The 18787-nt window shown below is 43.8% G+C and overlaps 1 protein-coding gene across 8 annotated transcripts in view; it reads right to left on the bottom strand.

The window, feature by feature from the left end:
• Positions 1 to 18787, bottom strand: part of ADGRB2 (adhesion G protein-coupled receptor B2) — a 202711-nt gene that overhangs the window by 22492 nt on the left and 161432 nt on the right. For all 8 annotated transcript variants that reach the window (XM_039329614.1, XM_039329608.1, XM_039329651.1 and 5 more), the window contains 5 exons: positions 13672 to 13822; positions 12015 to 12084; positions 11407 to 11473; positions 9092 to 9177; positions 199 to 370 (listed from right to left, as the gene is read on the bottom strand). In XM_039329614.1, coding sequence (XP_039185548.1) covers positions 199 to 370; positions 9092 to 9177; positions 11407 to 11473; positions 12015 to 12084; positions 13672 to 13822 — 546 coding nt within the window. The remainder of the gene's footprint in view (positions 1 to 198; positions 371 to 9091; positions 9178 to 11406; positions 11474 to 12014; positions 12085 to 13671; positions 13823 to 18787) is intronic.

The raw sequence follows: 18787 nt of genomic DNA, 5'->3' as shown, positions 1-18787 counted from the left end.
CCACAGTAAGTTTGATTAAGTTATGAATCAAGTTTTGAGAAAGTGGGCTTAACAATGGGCTGGATTGGGCAAATTGTATAAACTGTCAATGACTTGGTCTACCCATCCCCACTCTCAGGACTGGCCTGTTTGAGGACATCCCAGGAGCACCTCCATCCCCAATGAACATCCAGCAAGGCGACAACTCTAAGCGCCCACCTCTCTGCGCAGAAAGCAGTGGACGGTGATGATGACGAAGCCCTGCACCGAGTTGAAGACGGCAAACAGAACTTGAAAGAGGATGGAGCGCCGGTCAGTCATGGCAAGCACAGCCGACATCCAGGTGAGCGCCAGGAGGGGAAGAACCACGCAGGAGCTCCACAGGGACGCCCTAGAAGGGGGGGGAGAGAGTGGAGAAGGTGAGACGGATAGGCCCAGGAGCCATTCGCAGGGAATTTGGGATTGAAGAAAGGGTGGGGAATGCCCACAGCCTGGCTGGAATAAAGGCCTTGGGACCATTTCGCTGAAGCAGTTTGAATGGGAGGGCTGATGTCGGTCAGCACTGGAGGATGAACAAAGACTAAAAAGCAGCTTTGGGCGCTTCAGGTCTACCTCTCACTCCCCTGTCTCAACCTGGTGCTGTTAAGATAGAGGCACAGCATCCATGCCACCAGGCCAGTGGTGAGATTCAGCCGGTTTGCACCAGTTCGGGAGAACCAGTAGCTAAATTTAGCTGAATTTGGAGAACTGTCTGGCTTCTGGAAGTCCACTCTAGGCCTTGAAGCCCTCTCAGACCTAGAATGGCCCACCGGAAGTGCGTTGATGCCACTTCCGGAAATCCGTTCTAGGCATCGGAGGCCCAGGCCTGCATCACGTAATAGAACCGGTTGTTCAGGTATTTGAATTCCACCACTGCACCAGGCTTATTTTATCTCATCTTCATTTTATTTTATCTTATCAACAATCAAGCAGTAATCAATACCCCAATCAAGAAATTACCAACCCAGACTAACAATCAAACAGTAAACAGTAGTCTAATCAAGGAACCACCAGGGATACTCCTACAATAGCTGGCAGAGTGAGCTACCCGTATATAAGCAGACAGCAAACCACGTTGGTGGTATTATGTAGTTGGATAATGAAACATCTGAAAGAAAACAACCAAGCTCAGAGGGCACCGTGGACCCCACTATGTTATCTTTCAAAATTTATTCAAAAATTAATGTGGCTTGATGCTTATTGTTTCTTGGTATGGTCAACTGATCAATCAGTCAGGCGATATGGTATGGCACTGAAGATAACCGGAACACAAGTTCAACATATATAGGAGGCAACAGGTTGAAGATGAGCATGCTTAAGAAATGTGGCCAGTCTCTGGGGTCAATGTGAATGAACCCAGAGGCACGTTCATCTAGAATTTCAGCATTCCAAGGTGGAACAGTTGTGCAAAATGAGGGTTTCTCCACTTTCACGAGGGATTCTTGCAGGAAGGAATTCACCCGCAATATCCTGCTTCTTGCTTCTCGTTCAGTTCTTTTTCTTTTCCCCTCATTAAGGTTTTCCTCCTTCAAGCATCCCTATCCTGCACCAAATTATTCAAATCTGAGATGAGCTACACACTCACTGCTTCTCTCATAGCCTAAATTAGACTCTGTTTGAGGCAAAGGATTTGCTTGCTTCCTAAACTTCATGCAGTTCCACAAAAATCTGCAGAGGGCTCAACTAGACAACATGCCCCCCCCCAAAAAAATCACATTAAAAAAAAAAAGAACAAAGACTACCAATAAGACAGACATGGCTAGGAAGTTACAAAAGAACTTTTCATTCCTTGTTCTGCGCAACAGAACATAAGATGAGACTTATTAGATTAGGCCAAGATCACATCTGGGTCAACATCTTGCATCACACATTGGTCAACCAGCTGCCTTCAGAACATTTACAACTATGGCTAGGGGCTTGATGGCTGCCCCCACTATTGGTCCATAATAGTGCTGCTATCTCTGATCCCAGAAGCACTAAAAAAAACCATTGATAATCTGACCTGCCATGAATCTGTGCAATCTACTTTTACAACCGCCCAATTTTGTTTGCTGACCCCTGGCCCGAAAGTAGGAAGGTCACGATTTAATTCTACATGGTGTGAAAAAGATGGTCCTAAATCCCCACAAAGTTCATTCTAAGGGATGGATCCTGAATTCCAATACAACATCCACCCTGCATGACTTTATGTGTATCTGCTATGACTCTCTTTTCTCCTACTTGCTCCAGGCTAAAAACAAAAACAACCCTTAAGGCTAGGATATTTCCACGCCAAGTCCCTGCTGTTAAATTTCCCTGCATTTCAAAATGGCTGAGGCTCAACTGAGTCTTCTTTTGAGATGATGGCAACACTATATCTCAGCCAGACATGCAGTGAAACTGGCTTCTATCAATAAATGCTATAATGCCCCTTGTTGAGATCTACTCTCCTGCCTAGATGAATTGCAAACCTGACCGCTTTTGGAGTGAAGTGGAAGTTGATTGGAGAAGAATCTAATATATATATATATGTATGTATGTATGTATGTATGTATGTATGTATGTATGTTTTCTGAGGTTTTTGCGGGTGTTTGTATGTAGGTCTTTGGTTGTTCGGGTTTTCTCCCGCGTAAAATTGGACGTGTCTTGGCGACATTTCGACGAAGTCCCATTCGTCATCTTCAGGCTGGTGTTTTCAGCTTCATGCTTCGAGGAGCAATGTGTGGTCTTGGCTGTTTCTTCCTTTTAACTGCCAGTGGAGGTATGAACTGATTGGGTGGGAGCTTGGCTGTGTTCTGATTGGGTGGAAGTGGGAGAAAACCTGAATAACCAAAGACCTACATACAAACACCCGCGAAAACCTCAGAAAATATATATATATATTCCTTTTGATGTCCCTACTCAACTCTTCACTCAATTCTCTTCATCTTTTCCATGAAGATTGAAAAAGATTAATTGCTTTTTCCAGATGTAAGGGCCTGAATTACATCCTCTTCTGTCCTTTGCATGCATTAAAGGCAAGGAAAGGAGAGGGAGAGAGGGAGGGAGGGAGGGAGAGAGAGAGAGAGAGAGAGAGAGAGAGAGAGAGAGAGAGAGAAGTAGTTCATGCATGCGATTAATTATTTCTAACTGACTTTTAATTCCAGCGTCCTTGCTTGGCTGTTAAATGCTTGTTAAAAGAAATGCAGGGGAAACAACAGGGCACATTTCCAGCCATGTAGATGGGAGAAAACACGGTGAAGGAAAAGCAGGTGGTGCTCAAGGAGGGCAGATTGTCAGTTCTCTAAAGGGAATCAGATTGGTTTTCTTTCAAGCATCTTCTCAGTTTCTTCAAGGAGGGGGAGAGCTGAGGCGCTGAAAGCCCGAGTTTATTGCATCACCAAAGTCTCCTGCAGAAGCTTTGTTAAAACAAACAAGAGCTGCCAGCAGGGCACAGCTGTTCTCCGGGCCATCACAATCTGCACGGGAGGCCAAGGAGTTTGCTGGGGCTAATTTGGAAGGCCACAAGCAGTTGTCACTTTGCAAGAGAAATGGGGGGGGGGGGGAAAGTTTCCCAGCCCCTGGGCTGCTAGGGTGACTTGTTTCAGCTTGCTGCCAAAAGAACTGCCATTGCAAGCCTCTTCCAAAGTGCCTTTTCAGCAAGCAGGGCTTTTTTTTTTTTAAAGTTGCCTTTAAAAATTAAATTAAAAGTTAAACTCCTCTTAAACATCACTTGCCGGCTCCATTTGTTTAGCGACCCTTTGGACAAGCATGAGTCACTTAACAACTCTGGGGGGGGGGGAGGCATAAAAATCAGCCACGGGAACCACCATACTTAGCAATGGAAATTCTCATCCCAATTTGAGTCGTAAATTGAGGACTGCCTGCACTGCAAAAAAAAGCAAGGGTGAGACGTATCACGTTCACAGTCCTGACTGTGGTGGCAAAGATGCCTTTTCTGCCGTTGGACCCAACCTACTTGCGCAGCCTCCGTCCCCAGTCCACACAACCAGGGTGCTTTGTGTGGGGAGTGCTCATTTCGGAGAGGCTGCTCTTCATCTTCTCTTTCTGTTCTTCACACTGCATAATTAAATAGATTTGTAGTTTGGAGTGTTCATTATGCTGGAGGCTTTTCAAGTGCTCAGTGTGAGCTCTGATCAAATCCAATTTAACTGTTGTCCTCCCAATTTCCCTGCCCCTCCCTCCCCTTCCCCTCCCCCTAGAAGGAAACGGCTTAGCTGGCAGAAAGGAGCAGCAGGAACAATGCGCAAAACTTCTTTTTCTGCAGCAGAATATCAGGGGGACTTTCCACCTCCTATGTGAGAGTTAGTAAATAAACCCCTCAAACCACAAACAAGATTAATACATTAATACAAGTGAGTGAGTTCAGGAGTATTTTGCAATGAAAGTCTTGCAGCCATAATAGAATACCCTACACTACTAGGCTTAAAATTCTTGGTTTGGATAGCTTAGAACTGCAACGTTTGTTTTTAGATTTAGGTACCGCATACAACATTAAGAAAACCCAGATCATGGCATCCGGCCCTCTCAATTCTTGGCAAATAGATAGGGAAGAAATGGAGGTAGTGACAGATTTTATCTTCGTGGGCTCCAAGATCATCGCAGATGGGGACTGCAGCCAAGAAATTAAAAAACGCTTGCTCCTGGGGAAGAAAGCTATGGTAAATCTAGACAGCATACTAAAAAGCAGAGACATCACCCTGCCAACAAAAGTGCGTAGACCCAAGGCCATGGTTTTCCTAGTTGCAATGTATGGCTGTGAAAGCTGGACCCTAAGAAAGGCTGAGCGCCAAAGAATGGAGGCCTTTGAACTATGGTGCTGGAGAAGACTCCTGCGAGTCTCCTGGACTGCAAGGCGATCAAACTGGTCAGTCCTAGAGGAGATCAACCCCGACTGCTCTTTAGAAGGCCAGATCCTGAAGTTGAAACTCAAGTACTTTGGCCACCTAATGAGAAGGAAGGACTCACTGGAGAAGAGCCTGATGCTGGGAAAGATTGAGGGCAATAGAAGAAGGGGACAACAGAGAATGAGGTGGCTGGATGGAGTCCCTGAAGCAGTAGGCGTGAGCTTAAAGGGACTCCAGAAGATGGTAGAGGACAGGATGGCCTGGAGGAATGTTGTCCATGGGGTCATGATGGGTCGGACACGACTTCACAATTAACAACAACAACCGCATACAAAATTGTGCACAGTAATGTTTTACTGGTAAATGACTTTTTTAGTTTCAGTTGTAACCTAATGCGTGCAAATAATTGTTTCAAACTAAAAGTAAACCATTCTAAACTCGATGGTAAAAAAATTCGATTTTTGTAACAGAATTGTCGAAGTCTGGAATATTTTACCTGATTCATAGTTTTAATTCCAGCTTAACTTTAGTGGATGTCACCCCATATTTAAAAGGGGGGGGAGTAAGTGCATTAACGTGCCTGTTGTTCCTGTTACACTTTAAATTTTTCATTTTGCTCAGAGGATGGATCGACACCAGATCCCAAAGTCTGTGTTTGGGCTTCTGTTTTGGAGACCAGAAGTCACTCTTTGGAAGGCTGGTCTGCTTCACTAATCCACCTGCCAATTTCTTTCTCTTAAGTTACAAGTCATCAGTAAACACATCCCTCCCAGCCTTATTGCAATATGTTTCTGAAAATAAGGGAAAAGTTTGAATTTTCATGAGCTGCCTCTGCAGAATCTCAGCCCTCCAAAGGACTCCAAAGTCCACATCCTGGCTAAGACAAATTTCACTGTCTTAGCCAGGATCTGGACACGACTTCACAACTAACAACAACAACCGCATACAAAATTGTGCACAGTAATGTTTTACTGGTAAATGACTTCTTTAGTTTCAGTTGTAACCTAATGCATGCAAATAATTGTTTCAAACTAAAAGTAAACCATTCTAAACTCGATGGTAAAAAAATTCGATTTTTGTAACAGAATTGTACCACTATCTGAGGTACCTAGCAACAAATCCAAGCTAACATCTAAACATGGAATCCACAGGGCATAAGGGGCATCCCATGTGCTCCTGGGAGAGTTGTGTCTCACAGTCAGTGAGAAATAAGAGAAAAGCAAATCTGAAGATCATACAGAGGCACAGATGGAAGCACGCCAACTAGCTCAAAAGAGAGGCCCCCAAGCGATCTGTTATGTAGGGCAGGAAGGAACATGAACATCAAGAAGGTTTGAACTTAGGTTGTATAAATAGGCCTACTTATTGAATGCCAGCTGGTGCCAACGTTCTTTTGATTTATTCTTTCTAACTTTCTTCAGTAAATGCCATTTGTTCTTAGCTCTTGGGGTTTTTTTTTTTTTTCATGAACGTATCAAAGTGACATCATGGCTGCAAACCTGAAGCCATATTTAATGGGCCATTTCCACCAAGGAGGATCTCCCAATTTTAGGAGTCCTCCAGGACATAGTACTTTTTCTCTCATTCCTGCAGGAAAACTTACTTGCCGTATCTTTTAAAAACTGAGGAAGATAATCTCATGGAAAATTCTAGAAAAGGGATGCCAGTTACACAGAGGGGTTGCAAACGCCTGACGATGACATGGCTCTTACTTGAAAAAAGGCTCCTGCATGTTACCTCATCTCCCCATAACAGCAACTTAAACTTATATACCGCTTCACAGTGGTTTACAGCCCTCTCTAAGCGGTTTACAATGTTAGCATATTGTTCCCCCAACAAACTGGGTCCTCATTTTACTGACCTCAGAAGGATGGAAGGCTGAGTCAATCTTGAGCCATGTCAGGATCGAATTTCAGACTGTGGGCAGAGTTAGCCTGCAATGCTGCATTCCAGCCACTGCAACTCCACGGCTCATCCTTATTTGAAATCTTATAATCTTATTTGGAATATGTGTGGAAAATAAGGTTTTTGGCGGAAATCCACTTTTTATATCTGCTAAGGTGACTGTGTTTATATGGCACCTTTCATGATGTTCCTACCTCAAGAGGGATTCAAGCTATTCTCCAAAGTGCCTGAAGGCAGGACAAGAAGCAATGGATGGAAACTAACCAAGGAGAGAAGCAACCTAGAACTAAGGAGAAACTTCCTGACAGTTAGAACAATTAACCAGTGGAACAACCTGCCTCCAGAAGCGGTGAATGCTCCAACCCTGGAGGTTTTTAAGAAGAGACTGGACAGCCATTTGTCTGAAATGGTATAGGGTCTCCTGCCTGAGCAGAGGGTTGGACTAGATGACCTCCAAGGTACCTTCCAACTTTATTATTATTATTATTAAATGGCAATAACTCAAATCTGAGAAGTCTGTGGGTCACTAAAAAGTTTTTAAGCATCTTTTCTTACAGATAGCCCTTGACTTGTAACCAGCCATTTAGTGACTGTTCAAAAGTTACAATAAACATTCCTCAAGGTACTTGTGACCTGGTTCCAAAGTCCCCCCCCCCACAGTCATATGACCACATCCGGTGTTCAGCAACCGGCCCACATTGACAACATTTGCAGGATCCCATGGTCATGTGACTGTGTTTTATGACGTTTTTGCCGAAAACTGATAATTACTTCTTATTCTCGGTAAAAACAGCCCATAGCAAACAATGGGCTGGTTTTACAATTGTAGCATTAGCTCTGCGACCGCGGAGTTCACAATGAAATAAAATAAAATAAAAATGCAAAAATGCATTGTGATCCTCTTTACAGCTGTTAACAGGCAGGCTCCAATGCAGTCATAAATTGAGAACTACCTGTATTTTTTTTTTTTTAAAAAAAAAAAAAAACCTGTATTACCTGCAAGAGTTAAGAACAAAATTGCATTGTATTTTCTGTCCCTACATGGGCATACGTAAAAGATATGCTAAATATATTGATCTTCCGCCGCCAAGCGCAGTTCTGTTCTAGACTTAATATAATAAATCTTCATCCAGCCCACAAGCTTAAAATGTCTAATTCCTGGTGTTCATAAATAGCAAATACTGGGGACATACCCCAGAAGGACATATGCTTCTTTAACATGCAGCAATCGATGCAAGCTATTGACTATCCTTTTGATTTTAGCCCAGATTTGGAGATAATAGGACAAGATGTGCTAACTATATTGATTTTTCCACTGTCAGGCATAGTTCCACCCTACAGACGCCACTCAGTTTTACCTAAATCAAAAATATAAACTGACTTCCAAGAATCCTCTTAGGAATACATTTGTCAAAGCGTCACTGGAGGCTAAAAATATCATTTTCATTAATATGAGCAGCATTTCACAAACCTGTGGAAAGGCTTGGAGGCGTTGGAGAAGGGACTTGGACCCCTACAAGTTGCTACCAAAATTCAACTGAAATGAGATTTATAATGAATTTTTTTTGGGGGGGGGGGGAGTGGTCCTACTTAGTCTGATTGTTTTTGTATGTAGGTAGTCCTTGACTTACAATCATTCGTTTAGTGACCGTTTGAAGTTACAACGGGGCTGAAAGAAGTGACTTACAACCAGTTCTTGCACTGACAACCGTTGCATCTTCCCTACAGTCATTTGGCAACTGGCATCTTTTTTTTTTTTTTAACAATTGCCACATCCTGGTTAATTGTCCTCACTATTAGAAAGTTTCTCCTTAATTCCAGGTTGCTTCTCTCTTTGACCAGTTTCCAACCATTGTTTCTTGTCCTGCCCTCTGGGGCTTTGGAGAATAGTTTGCCCCCCCCCTTTGTGTCAGCCTCTCAAATACTGGAATACAACTATCATGTCGCCTCTATTTCTTCTTTTCTTTAGACTAGCCAGACCCAAGTCCTGAAGCTGTTCTTCATATGTTTTAGTCTCTAGGCCAGTGTTTCTCAACCTTGACAATTTTAAGTCATGTGGACTTCAACTCCCAGTTTGGTGAGAAGGTCTTCTAAAGCAGTGTTTCTCAACCTTGACAATTTTAAGGCATGTGGACTTCAACTCCCAGAATTCCACAGCCAGCATTGCTGGCTGTGGAATTCTGGGAGTTGAAGTCCACATGCCTTAAAATTGTCAAGGTTGAGAAACACTGCTCTAGGCCTTTGATCATCTTAGATGCTCTTCTCTGAACTTTTTCCAAAGTCTCAACTCAAAAACGAGTCCCTCTCTCCATGGTCGGTGCTGAGACTGCACAGAAACTTACCCGGCTCGCTGCTTTTTGGACTTATCTGAGATACCATCTCGAGACATCAGCTTATTAAATACGATGATCCCAATCAGCATGTTAACCTGGGTAGGAGAGAAATTTGTGATAAGCAGTGACCGGGAACTCTTTTCTTTCTAAACCATGGTTTGCTCTAAATTTGCACGGGTGTCCAATCTTGGCAACTGTAAGATCTGTGGACTTCAACTCCCAGAATTCCCCAGCCAGTGTCAAGTCCCAGGGAAATCAGAAAATCCAGGCAGTTGAAAAGAGTATAAGGATTGATTGCAAGCTTAAGCTCTCCTCAAGAATTTGAATTACTAATGGTCAGACCAAATTGGCAGTAGATATGAGTCAAAGGAATTCAAAATAGGCTGGGCTCAGATCTCTTGTGGGCACGAAGGGACTCATGGCTGATGATACATTTGACCTCTCCATCGGACTCAGCCTGGTCATCTCATTCAGGCTGAGGAATTCTGGGAGTTGACGTCCACAAGTCTTAAAGTTGCCAAGGTTGGACACCTTTGCTCTATAACAAGATCCTATAACAACGTAAAAGCCAAACACTCCACATTAGCTTCCTGACATTGCTTTCACAGGAGAAGAGAATATCAGTGAACTTCACCATTGTTCTTGTATTTTCTGAATAAGCAAGTAGACAATATATGTGTGTGAATATCTTGTTTTTCATTACTCCATAAGCTCTTCTGCTGTCTGCAGTCTCTCTGGCTTCAACATTTAGCAAGGAAAGACATAATTTATTTGTTACATTTATATGCTGCCCATCTCCTCAATAAATCAACTCTGGGGAATTCATTGTAAGAAGCTCTCCCCCATCCCCTCTAATAAGTAAGTAAGTAAATTTTTAAAAAAATCAACAAGAAATTCCAACTAAATTCTCAAGGACTTTGAGGAGAAGGAAGTTAGGAAAGGAGGGAGAGAGGAAGTAAATTTGTTAATTAGACAAACTGGATTTAGTTGTATTTATGTTGGCTTTTATATCTTGGTTCTCATTAATTTTTACTACACATTTTATCACACTTTTAAGATATTATCTGTATTGGGAATGTTACAGCCCTTTTCAAACATAGAAAACAGTTTGTAACTTTATCTCCAGAGAAGTGGTGCCATTTTTATATTGCAAAAGCAGATTAAGCTACACAATCACGAGGTTCAGTGAGACCCTGGCTAAAGGAGACATAGGGCTAAGTTTTGTTTCAGTTTGGTCTGTTGAATAGGCACCAGCAATAAGGATTCATATGGCGCACTAGATAATTCAAGAGCAAATTATCCACACTGTCTCTGTGTCTAATAGCCTTGATCACAGTTTCCAGGGACGGAAATGAAAACAGAAGGCACCTCTCCTTCTGAATCCAATTTGGACAAATTCTACTATGTAATGAGCATAACATATCTTTCTTTTTTTCCCCCTCAAAAGCTGAGGAAATGGGACAAATTCTACTCTTTAGCATGACTGGCTCTTCATTCAATTTTTGGTGGCCCCAAAACTCCCCAAGGAGGGCTTTTTTTCTTCTACCAATCCAAACAACTCCTCCTATTCCTCAGAAGATGTGAGGCCTTCTGTCCTGCTCCCATCCTCACCCTGTTAAGAATCGTCTAGGCCAGGGGTAGGCAACCTTGGCTCTTTTATGACTCGTGGACTTCAACTCCCAGAATTCCTGAGCCAGCATGGGGGAAACTTTGGCCCCTTCATGACTCGTGGACTTCAACTCCCAGAATTCCTGAGCCAGCCTGGCTCAGCATGGAAACCTCTCCCTTTCCCCTCAGCATGGCTGGCTCAGGAATTCTGGGAGTTGAAGGCCACGAGTCATAAAAGAGCCAAGGTTGCCTACCCCTGGTCTAGGGAGAGGAAAGAGCCCAGCACCAATCGGAAGAGAGCTACCGCTCTCTATTCTGTAGGTGTGATAGGTGGCAGAATTAAAAAAGTTTGATTTTAAGTGAACCTTTATAGGTCCATGACTCTTTGCATCAGAATCGCATGAAATGGAAACCCCACAGATGGGACAGAATGAGACCAGCCCAAGTCTGTTTGTAAGCTGTCCAGAATCACTGAGAGTGAGTGGGCAGCCATATCAGTCAGTCAGTCAGTCAGTCAGTCAGTCAGTCAGTCAGTCAGTCAGTCAGTCAATCAATCAATCAATCAATCAAATATATGAATGAATGAATGAATGAATGAATGAGTGAGTGAATGAATGAATACGTACATACGTAAGTAAGTAAGTAAGTAAGTAAGTAAGTAAAGTAAGTAAGTAAGTAAGATCACTGGTACCCTAGAACAATCTCTGAGTTCTTACCAGAACAATCACAGCAGCAGGACCAACAAAGGCATACAACAATCCCCCTTCAAGGGACAGCCAGCAGCTGGAGAGAAAAGGAAAACTCATTGTTTCAAAACTGAACAAGAGCAGGAACAAGCCTCCAAAGAATTAGCATCTCTGATGACTCCCCAAGTGACCATCCCATCTTGCCTTAGTCCCACCTCCTCTGAAGAAGAGAGCCATCTCCCTCTAACTTTAATGGTGATTCTTGGGATGATCAAAAAGATCTTAGGGTGTTCAGAAGACTATCAGCCAGGAATGACACCTAAAAACTGACTGGTTAGGTTTTCAAAAATGAAGAGGTAATCACTACAGTCCAAAGATGTGAGAGGGTGTTATTTAAAATCAGGAACAGAAAATGAGGCTCACTGGACATTGACCAGTAGGGTGTCCTCCCATCCCTCCAATCATCAGATGATATTTGATTTGGGGCCTTTTCCAACATGGATCTCTTTACCTTGAAGTTCCTCCTCACCCTCACCTTTCATGGAATTGACAAGCAATGGAAGTAGGGTAACTATTCAACACCTTGTTAGTTCCTACTTTGTGCTCCTCCCCAACCCTTCTCTCTCAGCGAAACCTACTAGCTGGCCGTTCCATATCCTTTGGTCCGAGTGAAGCCAACTGAAACTGCAACCACCAAGGCTGGCAGACCTGGGCAGGAAAGAAATAGACACAAAAGTGTTTTAGGACATTGTAAGACTGTCTGAGAAATTGTGAGAATTTTCAGGGGATGGTGCTGAAATCTTAAAAGATTTGGGGGAAATGGGGAAATATCATGAAGTAGTGAGAGTTGGCTGTATACGTGTGCACACACAAATACACACATGCAGAGAGAGAGAGGCAGAGAGACATAGAGAGGGAGGGAGAGATGGGATGTCTAGATCCTGGGAATACAGCAATAGCAATAGCATTTATACACCACTTCATAGTATTTTACAGCCCTCTCCAAGTGGTTTATAGAGTCAGCCTCTGGCCCCCAACAATCCGGGTCCTCATTTTACCAACTGCGGAAGGATGGAAGGATGAGTTGAGCTCGAACAAGTCAAGATCAAACTCTTGGCTGTGAGCAGAGCTAGCCTGCAAGACTGCATTCTAACCACTGTGTCAACATGGCTCTATGGAGGACAGAGATCACTAAGGGAACAGGATCCCTACAGAAAAAGTTTGTTTAGCCCAGGAAAGAGGGAAGTGTGAGAAAGAGACTCAAAGAAAGACTCTGAATTACACTAGGTATCAGCTGATCTGGGAATTGCTTTAATAGCCTTTTAAGATTCTATTTGGAGATCTTTCTAGCAAAGGAGATCATGCCCCAAATCCAGTGGGTTCTTCTCTCCTGAGTTTACTAACCTTGGAGGGCTTGACAACATGAGCATTTGCCACTTAAAAATGTTGTCCCCCCAATCAAACAAGTTACAGGAGGAAGGATCTTGGTTAATCATCTGGAGACACTTTCAATAATACAACAGTTTGCTACTTCAATCAGTTAAAGAGTGATCGTTGGAGATCCTGAAGCAAAGGCCAAGCCGTACTTTATCACTCTAATTCTGGATTTCCTACCTTCCTAAAGAAGTACGTTACGATCTTTGAACCTCAGTTATGATTTGATGGTTTGATCCATGAGAACGTTTATGTCCCTAATGGATTTTTTCACTTCCTGGTTATGTTTAGACAACCTGCTTGAGGTGGTTCCTAAAGTAGCCTCATTTTCAGGGTTTACACAATGCATAGATCCAAAAGCTAACATGGGCCTTGATTCACCTAAGATGCAAAGACACCCCAAAATAAACTATGGTTAACATCAACTAAGCTTAGCCTCTTGTGAGAATGAATGCAGCTGCTATGCCAGCGTTTCTCAACCTTGACAATTTTAAGGCATGTGGACTTCAACTCCCAGAATTTTAAGGCATGAGGAATTCTGGGAGTTGAAGTCCACATGCCTTAAAATTGTCAAGGTTGAGAAACACTGTGCTATGTTTTTTGCTGAACGGGTTAAACATACTGTGCAAATTCAGTTGAAGTCCACATGCCTTAAAATTGGGAGTTGAAGTCCACATGCCTTAAAATTGTCAAGGTTGAGAAACACTGTGCTATGCTTTTTGCTGAACGGGTTAAACATACTGTGCCATCCAGTCATGAACCAAGGGCAATCAGGCTACTCAGAGTCACCCAAAGATGGCTGGCAAATAAATTCGATAAATAAAATAAAATTCTAGGTCAGAATGAGAACTGCTCTCTTACCCCATCCGAGGCAGAGGAAGCGTTTACGAACTAGCCGTGTTCGGATTCTGCCAATCACAGCCAAATAAGATTGCCAAGCTTCGGTCAGCACCCAGCAGAAGGAAGAAAGGAAGAAGAAATGGAGGAAGGCAGCTGTCATGGTGCAGATGCCCTGGAGGAAGAAGAAAACGGCAGTCATCTGGATGAAGAGGAATAACAGGTGTCTGTTCCTAATGATGAGAACAGCAGAATGGCAAAGCGGGCGCTGTGTGCCACAAGCATGAAAAGGTATAGCTTGCATTGAGTTGTGGTGCATTGCAACACACATTTTGTCACCCATTCCTCTCGTCCTTCCTGCAGAGCCCTATGCATTTCCCACAAAATACCCATCTTGCCATAGAAGGAAGTCTATTTAATAACAATAATAACAGCCATGCTATTCGTACTGATTATATCAACTAGTTTTTACAAGTAGTCCTTGATTTACAACCTTACTGGAGCCTGGCTATTACGGTCATAAGTCAGGATGATTGTAAAATGTATCACCTATGTGACTGACCCAATTCTATGGTTTTTTTTTTTTTTTTGCATAGGTTGTTAAGCAAACACCCCAGAATCAAGTGAATCAATTACTCACTATAGGCTGGTTTTGCCAAAAACTGGAAATAAATGTCTTTCCCCCCCCTCTTTTTTTGCAAACAATGTCATAAAACACTGTCACGTGACCACAGGATGCTGCAAATGGCCATAAATGCAGGGTGCATCCACAATGCAGTCATATAACTGCAGGTGGTTTGTTTTTTTTTCCAGAACTGGGTCACGAATATCCCTGGGGAGGTCCATCGTAGCTTTGAATGGTCTCTAAGTGACCAGTCATAAGATGAGGACTCTGTATACCGCTCATTTTACATATTTAATGGTAGTGTACATCTATGATGCAGTAATGACCATCCTGTAAGATATTTTTTTCCTAACCGACTGCCCCATTTCCTAACTGTTAGCAAAGGCCATCCTTGAGTTTATAGTCAAGTCATCACTTCTAAGCCAGGAACTTCCAGTCTCAAGCTTACCATCTGTTTAGCTTCCTGCAACCCCAGTAAATTCCCAGATCATGTCCATGCTATGAGGCAGTTCTGACCAAGTGCAGCTGCCAACATCTGAAGGACACATACCACAGGGAAGGCTGCTGTACATTAGGGGGGGGGGGCAGTGCATCTTCTTCCATGAAATCCTAAGGCCCATCTAATCAACCTTGTCTTAATATTCTACAATAGGAGAACGCTTCTATTGCACATGAAGCTGCAACTTTTTATACAGCAGCTATAACTATCTGTAAACAGTGGGCTATTGCTTCACCTGAGCAATCTTTTTAGTTTTTACCTTTTCAGTTTTCACTTGCCCAGTATTCATTACTCTAACTGCATTTTTTTTCTGCTTGTTTCTGATCTCTGATTGTAATTAAAAGGAAGCTCTCTCCCTAGCTCACAACATCAACATTATTTCATCAGAAGAGCTGTGACATCATCTAGAACAGTGGTTCTCAACCTGGGGTCTGCAGACCTCTGAGGGACCGTGAAGTCATCCCAGAGGGATCTGCCAAGGCTTGAAGAAATGTTATGATTTAAATCTTGAGTTAAGTCTTGGTGATCCGTGGCCACAAAAGTATTTAAAGGGGATCCGTAGTGAAGAAAAGGTTGAGAACCACGGATCTAGAAAAATCAAATGAATGAATCACTGCAGCAACCCGGTGGATTGAAACAACCACGGGAGTCACTGAAGCTGGTGGCCACTGAGCGCAAAAGATAGAAAGGAAAATGAATTAGAGAAGGATGGCAAGGACACAATATTTCTTTTGGAAACCTGCTGCAATTGGAGTGAGTGTCTCTTGTTGTTGTTAGTTGCGAAGTCAAGTCTGACCCATCGTGACCCCATGGACAACATTCCACCGGGCCTTCCTGTCCTCTGCCATCTTCTGGAGTCCATTTAAGCTCAGCCTACTGCTTCAGTGACTCCATCCAGCCACCTCATTCTCTGTCGTCCCCTTCTTCTCTTGCCCTCCATCTTTCCCAGCATCAGGCTCTTCTCCAGTGAGTCTTTCCTTCTCATTAAGTGGCCAAAGTATTTGAGTTTCAGCTTCAGGATCTGGCCTTCTAAAGAGCAGTCAGGGTTGATCTCCTCTAGGACTGACCGGTTTGATCGCCTTGCAGTCCAGGGGACTCACAGGAGTCTTCTCCAGCACCAGAGTTCCTGTGGCACTCCTTAAAAAGGAACGCCACGAGAAGGAGTTTGTCCCTACAATGCGCGAGCACCCTGGGCAGTGATGAAATGGTTTTGTCCCCAATGTATATATAAAACTCTTGAAGCATAATGCTGAGGCCTAGCTGTTGTTTGTTTGCAGACTGACATTTATTGAATTTAAGAGCAGGCCCTCGAGACATCATTGAGCTGAATTTCAAACCTCGGAAACAATCCACCCTGTTTTTCCTCACGGGTTGCAAAATGGCTGCTTCCCCAACTTCCCCCCTCTTGCATCTCCTCTGGCTTTAATCAATCAATGCTTTGATTAGGTTTATGGATAGGCGGGCAAGGTGGCCAAAGGACACATCGAGCTCAAATCCATGGTCTGAAAAAGGGAGCTGAGCCCTCGCTATTATCGCACATGAGAGGGACATAAAATGAATGTGTTCATCCAGGAAGTAAGGAACCAAAGCCAAGGTAAGTTAGGATCATATGCCTGGGAGGTGTCCACTACTCATGCGCTGATTCCTTCTGGAAGAATGGCAGCTCTCTGCTTCGGTAGACCAAGTTGGGTCTCATAACTCAGGGCTTTTCAACCAGTGGTACGGGTACCACCTGTGGTACATTGGCACCTGGCAGGTGGTACGCGACCATCCTAGAGAAGTGGTAGCGGGGGAGGGGAATGAGCTGAACCAGTGGCAGCACCGCACAAGCCTGAGCAAGAGATGGCTGGAGCTGCAGGGCTGTCAAGGCTCAGCGGAAGCACCAGGATCAGTGCTTCTTCGGGGCTGTCAGGGCTCAGTGGAAGCACCAGGATCAGCGCCAGGCTCCAGCTGGAGCTCGGCGCTGATCCTGGTGCTTCTGCTGAGCCCAGAAGAAGCGCCGATCAGCTGGAATGTTGCAGCATCCCCAGGGTCTTGTGATTTACATTCAGATGCTTGGCAACTGATTCGTATTTATAACGGTCACAGTGTCCCAGGGTCATGTGAAGTGACCAAAACCTGCTGCAACCACCCAACAGATGGGGGGGGGGAATAAAAACCAAACATGCCCCCACCCCCGCTGCCAATCCTCAACAGAAATGCTCACAACAATGAAAACCTCGGACAGGAGGAAGAGCGCTGCTGGGCGGGCAGGCAGGTGTCTTGCTCGGCTGTGGCTTGGGGGGCACTTTTTTCAGTGCCATTGTAACTTCGAATAGTCACTAAGCAAACTGTGGTAAGTCGAGGACTACCTGTACTTTATCACTTTTTTCCTTTTTGGGGGGAGTCATCAAGTTTTTGATACCTTGCTAGGCGACTGGTGGTCCTCGGATGTTGCCATATCCTAAAAGTGGTAGAATGGGTGAAAAGGTTGAAAAGCCCTGTCATAACCAACTTGGAGTCCATGGAGGAACACAAAGGGAAAGAAAACCCAAAAAGCAACAAAGCCATTTTTTCCTTACACAGGAATCCAGTTCCAGGGTCTATTATTTATTACAATGATTCTCTGGTAAATATGTGGGTGAAGTAAGATTTCAGCCAGAAATGTCTTGCCTCTCCTTTGTATCTTTATCCATTCTATGACAGGAGATCTTTCTGGTGGCATCAAAATGTCCAAATCTGGCCAAAAGTCCCACTGAATCAACATAGAGATTCAAGTCCGCATAAGTGCCTGTAGTCTAATCTCTCTCTCTCTCTCTGTCTCCTCTCTCTTCCCTTTCTGTCTTTCTTCTCTCTTCTCTTTCTCTCTCTCTTCTCCTCTCCTTCCTCTTCCCTTTTTCTCTCTTCTCTTCTCTCTCTCTTCTCATTTTTCTCTCTCTTTTCTCTCTCTCCTTTCTCTTCCCCATGTGTGTGTGTGTGTGAGTGAGTGTGTGTGCCTTGCACATACACATCATTATCAGTGTCTGGAAACATCAAAGCTGGGTCCCACTGGATGGGCCCTGCATACCTTGCTTCAAAAACACACCAGCTGCTGGGTGTAAATTGCTTTCCATTCTCCCACCATTCACCCACTTTATCAGCTATAAATGGAGTTTCGTAAAGAGACTGCAGCAGTACAATAGAACATCTCTCATCCTCGGAATACTTGATTTATTTTATTTCGTTTTATTTTTTTCCTGGCTTTTTCTTCTCTTTTCAAACAGATTCTGCAGGTATCTGGGAAGAAAGAATGGTTGTGTGGGCGGTCTACTTTGATGGGCCAAACTGGTACAGGCTTTAAAAGCAGCTCTGTAAAAGCTGTCATTCCACTCTTACACTTTTTGACACCAACAAAACTCTCACAACAGGGACAACAACCCAGAATAACTAACCCCTCTGTCGGTTTCCTGCCCTTGTTCAAAAGTGGTGATGCTTTCAATTTGACAGATATTTCCTTAGCAAGACAAATTTGGCCTACTCAAGACCACTGTCAGCTCTTGGGGTGGTAGACTCATTCCTTCCTTGCTTCTCTTGTGCTTGTAATGGGCTTTCTCTGGTACAAGAAGAAATGGGGGTTGAGGCTATCTGAGAAACCATCTCACCCCAAAGGGACTGGTCTGCCCCACCATGCTGGCAGAAGGGGCATGCTGTGGAATCTGTCCTTCAAGGAATTTTGCCTGGCATGCTCCAGGCAAGGAGCTTTTTCTGCTGTGGCTCCTGTCCTTTGGAACATGCCCCCCCCGAAGGTGAGGTCTGCACCCATCCTTTTCGCTTTCCAAAAGAGCCAGAAGATCTGGCTCTGCCAGTTGGCCTGGGGGACCAATGGAAGGGCATCATTCTCAAAATGGCTCATAGACTAAGATAAGATCCTACCTCCTCTCCCTGTGCATCCTTCTCGTTTCCTTCCTACCTTGTTAATTTTAAATCCCTTTCAGTGTTATTATTTATTGCTTTAAGGGTTTGGCATGTAGGCGAGATGGGCAGCAGATACGTTTACT

This window comes from Crotalus tigris, unplaced genomic scaffold (assembly GCF_016545835.1).
Source record: "Crotalus tigris isolate CLP2741 ecotype Arizona unplaced genomic scaffold, ASM1654583v1 scf7180000017614.5298720, whole genome shotgun sequence".
Classification (NCBI taxonomy): Eukaryota; Metazoa; Chordata; class Lepidosauria; order Squamata; family Viperidae; genus Crotalus; species Crotalus tigris.
This window is presented reverse-complemented; position numbering and strand designations above follow the sequence as displayed.